At 35.6% G+C, this 9072-nt stretch overlaps 1 protein-coding gene across 1 annotated transcript in view; it reads right to left on the reverse strand.

The window, feature by feature from the left end:
• Positions 1-698: 698 nt before the first annotated feature.
• The window catches only part of LOC107597755 (uncharacterized), a 70366-nt gene continuing 61992 nt past the window's right edge, over positions 699-9072 (reverse strand). Inside the window, 5 exon segments of the mRNA XM_016288934.1 lie at positions 699-802; positions 903-1005; positions 1325-1487; positions 1776-2021; positions 3714-3871. Of these exon segments, the coding sequence (XP_016144420.1) occupies positions 699-802; positions 903-1005; positions 1325-1487; positions 1776-2021; positions 3714-3871 (774 nt within the window).

Consider the following 9072-nt stretch of genomic DNA (forward strand, 5'->3'; position numbering starts at 1 on the left):
TATTAACAAAATGAAACAGGTGCTAGTGTGCAACATTGACAAATGACTACATTGTAATTGTATTGATTCTGCCTCAGTCTTACTCGGCAATAAACTTGGCACCAACATAAAAAAGACAAAAAGCTAAAAAAGCACCTCTATTCTCTACAGTACTGTATGACTTTATCTCACGTTTTTACTCTTTAGTTCAGTCAGGATAGTCTGGATAGTCAGGTTTATTGTCATTCTTATACATTGTAGGACTTTTAGTAAACCACCAGACAATGACTCTTAGTGGATTTTTCCAGTAATTGTTGTAACAAGTTGATCAAGATTCACCAAGAGCTACTTACATGACATCGTACAGTCATGTCCCTATAATTTATACACCTTAATAAATGTCAGAATAAAACTGTATTAAGGAAATAAATCATTATACCATCACAATATCACATATTTCAGTTTTTCATTCAGATTTCAGAAAGATTTCAGTCTTTTATAGAAGTATTTCCTTAAGCTACTAAATGTTACAGATTGAAAAATAACTGCAAATCAGAAAATAAAGAACTAAATAATTATTTTATTTTGCTATATAAAAAACACCTAAGAAATATAAAAAAAAATAGAAACCCACAACCAGTGTGGCATCAGTTCCACATTCATTAATATGGCACTAGACAATATGCATGTGCATATTGCACATTTGTTGTGGAAAAATGCTAAAAGAGGGTCAGGACACTCATCAGAGGAACAAGCAACAGCATCATAGAACCACAGAGATGAGAAGCCTCAGATACTTTCACTTTCACTGGGATCCACTCATCTGTGAACAGGGAATATAATGCAATGAAATGTAATGTATTGCCAGCAGAAATCAACAGAAACCCTAATTTACAAATGATTAAAATAAATGAAATGTTCACCTGTGTTCCCTTCAGACAACATCAGAGGACCCATGGATATGGAAGCACTGTCATGGAAGTCCAGAGACCTGTGCTCTCTCCAGTGGTGTTCAGAGTTACAGTCCTAAAAGAGAAATGCAAAAATCCAGCTGTGTAAACCCCTAATAAATATCATTGCACAAACATGAAACATAAAGGAGTGCACAAAGTCTCCAGCAGAGTACAAACCTTACCACTATGGACATTTCCCTTCCAATTTTCCTTCCAATATTTACTGTTTGATCAACGGGGTGTCAATGGTAAATTCTTAAAAATTTACAATTTAGCCACTACATTTAACTATGAAGATACATTCAGTATATTTTCATACATTCGTTCAATATCTACACAGAAACATATTATCATCACAGTTTTATTAATTATGAGAGGTTTTCCAAACTCACCATTGAGCAGTGATTGCTTGACAGAAGGCACAGGTGAACAGCGCAGTGCAGGTAAAGCTTAGAGGAGTTTGCAGTGAAGATAAACATCCTGAAGGAGAAACGGCTGGATGTCGAGACGCCGTTCTGCAGCAGCTCCACTGTGTCGTCATTTGGATTGGGACACCTGAGAATATTGACAATGACCATCAACAAATCAAATTGTTTAAATTGAAAGACATTCAACTCAAAAGTGATTTCCTGTAAATCATCACACATTTGCATTCTATGTACAATAAATGGAATTCTTTGCATTAGTACAGCAATACTGAAAGATAATATGTGAGGTCATCCTAAAGGGATATGGCATATTATTTATTCAGTCTATGCGCATTTTTTTATTTTCGCATTTTATTTTTTTTAAATGTTAGTGAGTTAAGAGCTTTAAAGAATAGATAAAACAACATTGCTTTACTCTCTGACGATGAGATCCCAGCGGAGACTGTGATCAGGATCATTCACAGGTGTAGCCCAACACGTCTCCATCACCAGGGCAAACTGGCGGCTGTCAACCCCCTCGACACGAACTTCCACATTCATCTTCTGGTCGAGCTCTGCATCCACTTTACCAGTGAAGGGCCGAGTAAACTCATCATCCTCATATGGAATCATCCGAACCTGATATCTGCCTTCACCAGCGGGAAGAGTCCTGTGCACAACACTGTTGAAATAATGGACAGATCAGTTTTAAGGGTAAAATATTTAATCTTTGTTCAAAAGGCTTCTTGAACTTTCTTCCTGTGACCAATCAACATTTGCAACGTCACCATCATGTGCATCACGTGCGGTCAGGAAGTGGAGCAAGTGCGCTGAGCAGACATGCTTAACGCGAACTCTTTTCATGAGCAAACCGCTTCATCTCACATTTGTCGGCAACATCTCAAACTTACTGATGTAATATAGTTGTGCGTGCATATAAAGTAAGTGTATTTTGTTGTTCTTTATTTAAATCTGCCGATTGTTTGATCCCGCGAGTGAGATTCATCTAGCACTATTGCGCCATACTTATGTGTGTGTTTACGACATCAAATAGATGATTGTCACCGTTAAGCTTACTTTCATGCTCATTATAGCTGATGCAAGTAATGTTAAGTATTTACCGTGATGTATGTTAACGTCTTATCGAGTTATTTCGCGATTAATGTCTCGCTGTTTACAATATAAAAAATGTGTGCCTCAGTCATGTCTAGTGCAGTAATGGCGCCATCTTGTGGGCTGTCATAGAATGACTGCTCTAGTTATATGCACAGACATGATAAACTGCCTTAATTTGTGTTTATTTTATACTTGAAAGTATTGTTATGGCATGATCATTGTTTCTAAATGTTATTTAATAATTTGTTAATGTACGATTATCTGTTCTGTTCTAGAACCACAACCTTTTTCCATCAGTAAAAGCTTAAATGAGATTCTGGAGTCTGTGGTGAATTCTTCAAGTTAGATGTCAAAACAGTTCTGACCGACTGTCTGCAGGGGTTCTAATCCACCCAAATCAGTGCTAAAATTTAAACCTCAATTACAATCTTTGTTTAAAATAAATATTACCATATACATTTTTTATATACATGTATTTTTCTGCTTAAAAGATTAGTTCACGCAAAAACTATCATCATTATTCACTGAAAATTTTCACATCCACAATGTTTTCTTTGACACATTCATGACAGCTCATTAGAGGAGTAGTGATGTCCGAATTGGAAGCGATTTGTTCATCTGATCTTTTACTCAAAATGATTCATCTAGCCAGTCTCCAGATCTCAACCCCATAGAAAATCTTTGGAGGGAGTTGAAAATCCGTGTTGCCCAGCGACAGCCCCAAAACATTACTGCTCTAGAGGAGATCTGCATGGAGGAATGGTCCAAATTACCAGCAACAGTGTGTGAAAACCTTGTGAAGACTTACAGAAAATGTTTGACCTCTGTCATTGCCAACAAAGTGTATATAACAAAGTATTGAGATGAAATTTTGTTATTGACCAAATACTTATTTTCCACTATAATTTGCAAATAAATTCTTTAAAAATCCTACAATGTGATTTTCTGGATTTTTTTTCTCATTTTGTCTCTCATAGTTGAGGTATACCTATGATGAAAATTACAGGCCTCTCTCATCTTTTTAAGTGGGAGAACTTGCACAATTGGTGGCTGACTAAATACTTTTTTTCCCCACTGTAGACCATTTCTATAATGCATTTGTGGTGCTTTTGTTTTCTTTTTGAAGCTTGAAAGTCCCCATGAGGACTAACTGCATTGAAAAGTGTGACCAATAAAATTCCAGAGTTAGAACAACATGATGAGAAAACATTTTAATAAAACAGTACAGCTAAAATCAGAATTTGTATTTGACTCGCACCTCTCCAGTGGGTTGATTTCCCTATTCATGGAAAGTGTTTGTGTTTGAGGATAAACACAGCTGAAAGGAAGCTTAAGGATTTTCTCTCTGCTGATGAGACCTTCTGACCTCGGTGTCCCCAGAATAAAGTTACTATAGATGAAGTGGGTGCCGTTGGCCTGTGAAAAACACATATAGTAATTTAGCTAAAATTGTATTTCTATTACAAAGAACTTCATGAAAGCAACATTAGAAACACACACAAAAACTGTCAAGTGAAATAATGGTGGGTTATATATTAATGGTGGAGAATGTGGGCACAAGTTCAATTTTTTGTGGTGAGGTCTTGTGCACCCTTCCCCACTGAATCTTTTGGAGACTTTGAGTAGTCTTTAAAGTGGTCTGTTTGGGCCCTCCAAAGAATCAATCTGTAACAAATGGAAGGGCCCAAAGGTTTTTTTTTTGTGGATGTGTGCTACCATCTGAGCCTGAATCTTGGAGTTCTGGGCCCGCGTGGCTTTGTTTGATCGGGATTTGGATTTAAATCTGACTGTTTTTATTGAATTGCTCATGCTTATTACATTGCACAAAGGCATCAGTCTACAAGTCTGCATTTTGGGTGTAAATTGGCTGTTCAGCGAGGATCTTCGTCAGGAGCACAAGAGACTGGTACGTGTCTGCCTTTGTTTTACGGGCTTATTTGGACTTTTGTGGCCGTCGACTTGCTTGTGTACAGTATGTGGTGTTTAACCACTGGAAGCATGTTCTTTTTAAGTTTGTTTTGGACATTTTGTCAAGTATATACAAGTGGCAGCGGGTTTGCTTCAGGTCCATTTTTATCATATAATTCATCATTGGTCAATTTTGATAGTTGGACATATTATGGAGTATCTACTAACTACGTCATTCTTGAACAACATTATGGGATGTTGTACCCCATGAATTTTATGTATTTAGATTTTTTGAGATGTGCTTTATCTAGGGAGGTAAATTATTGTACGCTTAATATATTTTTTTGTTTGGGGCCGATGACTAGAATTAGAGTGAGTAATTCAGTTAAACGAAGGAGTTTAATAGTAATAATGTTATTAATGTCTGGGAATGTATCTCCAAACTCAGGACCACACATTGCTTCAAACTTTCATACCCCAGTCGAGTTGAGATTAAGGTCTGGATTGGGTTTTATTTAAATGTTCGTAGTCTGTTGCCTAAATTGGATATGGTGTATATTTGGGCTAAAAATACAAATGCGTATGTTATAGTCATATCTGAATCCTGGCTTTACGACATTAGTATTGCTGGTTATAGGGTTTTTAGAGCAGATAGGTTCAAAAGGGGTGGGGGGGGGGGTAGCAATTTATGTCAAAGAACATCTTGAGACATCATTAATACTTTCAGTGTCAATAACTAAACAGTATGAACTATTAGCTTTAAATCTTTCTGTGTCTAAGACCTTTCAGCTCACTTTAGCTGGTTGTTACAGACCTCCTTCAGCTTCTAGCTGTGTTTTACATTCTATAATGCATTCATTGGCCTCTTTGAATTGCAAAGAACTGATCTTAATGGGTGATTTTAATTTGAATTGGACGCACTCAATATCTGATGATTTTAAATTGTTTTGTGATAGTCGTCTTTTTCAATTGGTAGATACACCCACTAGGCCTAATTTGAAATTCCAATAAACATTAAATAGATCTTGTCTTTACAAATGCTCTGCATAAATATTCTTCAGTTTCTGTATTCGCAAACGATATCAGTGACCACTGTGTTGTGGCAGTAGCCAGAGATAAGAAGCTACCCAAGCAGAATCTGAGAAATATAACTAGGCGTTTTATGAAATATTTTAATGAGCAATATTTCTTATATGATCTCGCTCAAATTGATTGGGATAAAATGCTTGGGACTATTTTTATAATAGTTTTATGCCAATTATTAATAAGCACGCACCTTTGAGAAAACAAAGTTAAACACTGGGACAATCCTTGGTTTTCAACTGCCCTATATGATCTTATCCAAGAGCGTGATGCAGCATGGGCTAAGGCCAGACGAACACATTTAAATTCTGACTGGCTACATTTTAGGCAGCTTAGCAACAAGTGTACAGTAGCGATTAGAAAGTCTAAATCCGATTACTTTCTTGATAAAACTACAGAAAATCTGACAAACCCTAGGAAGCTGTGGAAGAATATTAAAGTCCTAACTGGTAACAAAACATTTACAGAGCTTCCCCCTTGTATATTGACAGACTCTACTAAAATTACAGATAAAAAGCAAATGCTTAATAGTTTTAACAGTCACTTTATTGTATCAGGGTCTTTATTTCCAATAAGGAATGATATGATTTCTGATTTAGAATTTATTGAAGCTGAATGTAATTTATGGACAAGAGAGTTGTTTTCCAAGGAATTTCTCTCTCTGATGTTTGTTCTGCTTTAAAATAATTAAATGTGAATAAATCGCCAGGTCCTGATCATATTGCCCCGCTGTTTTTAAAACTAGCGGCTGATTTTATTTCTTCTGTGTTGACATATCTTTTTAATCTCTCATTAATAACTAATAGAATTCCTAAGATCTGGAAATCAGCGTTTGTTGTTCCTCTGTCAAAAGGGGGTGATCTTTCTTCAATGTATAATTATAGACCTATATCTAAGCTCTGTATTCTCTCAAAACTTTTGGAAAATCTAGTTAGTAAACAGTTGACACAGTATTTAAATGGTCATAGCATCTTGTCTAATAATTAGTCTGGTTTCCGTAAAGGACATAGTACTACTACAGCCACCTTAAACGTTTAAAATGATATCGTGGAGTCATTAGATAATAAACAACATTGTGCATGTCTTTTTATTGACTTATTAAAGGCCTTCGATACTGTGGATCACAACATATTATTAGATAGGCTTAGATGGGTAGGACTATCAGAACATGATATTTTATGGTTCACTGCTTATTTAATGGGTAGAACCCAATGTGTACAGGTGGAAGGTGTTCAGTCAGATCTTTTAGAGGTTGTCAAGGGAGTTCCACAAGGATCTGTGTTTGGACCATTATTATTCCGTATATATGCTGTATAAATTGCCTCGATTTTAATATTGATAAAGCAAGGTTCCATGTTTACGCAGATTATACTATTGTATACTGTTCAGCTCCCTCTAAGCAACAATCTGTGGCTGCATTACAGTCTGTTTTTGATATTATCCAAAACAGGTTTTGTGCTTTGAAGTTGGTTTTAAATGTTGAAAAAACTAAATGTATGCTATTTTCAAATTCTAGAACTTCTTTAGAGAACTCTATTGTCCTTCAAACTTCTCAGGGGAGTCAAATTACCTCAGTGTCAGAGTACAAATATTTGGGTATTATCATTGATAACGAATTAAGTTTTGGTTCACATATTAAGTATCTGAGTAAAAAATTAAAGAAGAAGTTAGGGTTTTACTTTAGAAATAAGTCATGTTTCCCATTTAAGGTGAGGAAAAAACTAGTGTCCGCTACATTTCTACCGATTCTCGACTATGGGGATGTGGTTTACCAGCATGCCCCCTCTTACCTTCTTTCTTCCTTGGATGCTTTGTACCATGGGTGCTCTGAGATTTATAACTGATTGTAAATTATTAACTCATCATTGTGAATTATATGAAAGAGTCGCATGGCTTGAGAATTCGGAGAAAAATGCACTGGCATTTGTTGATATATAAGGCAATTTTGGGTCATTTGCCAAATTATCGCTGTTGTTTTATACAAAGGACTTTATTTGGAAATCATTCATTACGTACTGATTGTAAATTTTTAACTCATCATTGTGAAAGAGTTGCATGGCCTTCCTTGAGAATTCGGAGAAAAATGCACTGGCATTTGTTGATATATAAGGCAATTTTGGGTCATTTGCCAAATTATCGCTGTTGTTTTATACAAAGGACTTTATTTGGAAATCATTCATTACGTTCTCAATCAAATTACAATCTCTGTGTGCCCTTTGTCAGAACTGAGCTTGATAAAACCTCTTTTAAATATTCTGCCACCTCAGATTGGAATCTTCTCCAAAAGGAGATGAAGTTACAAAACTTGGTGTCTTATAATTATTTTAAGTCCTTATTATGTAATCTAGAGAGCAACTTAATGGTGTGTAATTGTTTTTAACCGGTTATATGTTGGTTTTGTAATGTATGTTGTAACTATGTTGTTTATTTGTATATGCAAACTCGGCTGCCCATCTTGTCCAGGACACTCCTGGAAAAGAGGTTTTAATCAAAGTGAGTATATTCCTGGTTAAATAAAGGTATTAAATAATCCTCCATAGATATTCTCAAAGTCTCAGAGAGATTTTCCAATTGTTCAAATCCCACTCCAAATCCAACTGCTGGTTTTAAAAGGCACTACGAATGTTTGGATGGTGTATTTGAATAGATAATACATAATCCTACCAGAAGATTTGTAGCACAGATATGTTCATCATTATCAAAATGGAATTCCACTCTGCCATTCCTGACTGTTCCTTTGCAGCTGGGATCATTGAGGTGTAAGATGTCAGCTGGAAAACCAGCCTCAAAGAGCTGACAGCGAGACACAGACATGGAGCCAGAGCTGCTTTCACAGGTTTCTGAGAAATCTGAGAGAAAAAAAGCCAAGGTAATGAATGACTAATGAATTTTTTTGACATTTAGTTCTGGACTGATACCAACCAAAAGAGTCATGATGTTGTTGTTGTCTGTGATGGTCCTTTTCACACAAACAGCCGTAAACACCATTTTTCATCCCGCACCTTTCGTCCTCAGAGCAGCTGAGTTCAGAACAGGGATTTCTATTAACTAGGAGAATAAGTTGTTTTGTAAAATAGCATCTAGTAAATGCAAAAATATGAATGTAAACATAAGCACTGCTTAGTAACCCACAAGTCATAATCAACCAATTCTCAGCTTTACATATTACCCCACCAACAGAATGAAATGTTATTATAACATTTGTGTTGCAGAGACAAGCTGTTACATTTCCATATATCCTTATACTAAACAATCTAGACCCTTGACTGATTATTGCTCTTGGTCTCAATTTAAGATGTTTTCTAGGGAATTAAATTAACCTTTTTAGCATTTATAATCAATTACCCCTTGATTATAAAACGGCCCACTGTAATATTAGTCCAGGTGTTTGGTATAGTGGATATTTAGATTTAAAGAACTAAAAAAAATCAGCAGATCCTGACTTGAGTACACATGGTGATCTGTGTTAAATTATTTTAAAAGTGTCATAACACATAAAATGGATCTGATTTGCTCACATAAAACAATAATCCTCGAGACTGTTATACAATGTTTTTTTTTTTTTACGGTATATCAAAAAGTGTATATTTTTTAAATGTGATTGTTGGTACATTTTACCAGTTTTT

This window comes from Sinocyclocheilus grahami, unplaced genomic scaffold, assembly GCF_001515645.1.
Source record: "Sinocyclocheilus grahami isolate Dianchi unplaced genomic scaffold, SAMN03320097.WGS_v1.1 scaffold236.1, whole genome shotgun sequence".
NCBI classification, from domain to species: Eukaryota; Metazoa; Chordata; class Actinopteri; order Cypriniformes; family Cyprinidae; genus Sinocyclocheilus; species Sinocyclocheilus grahami.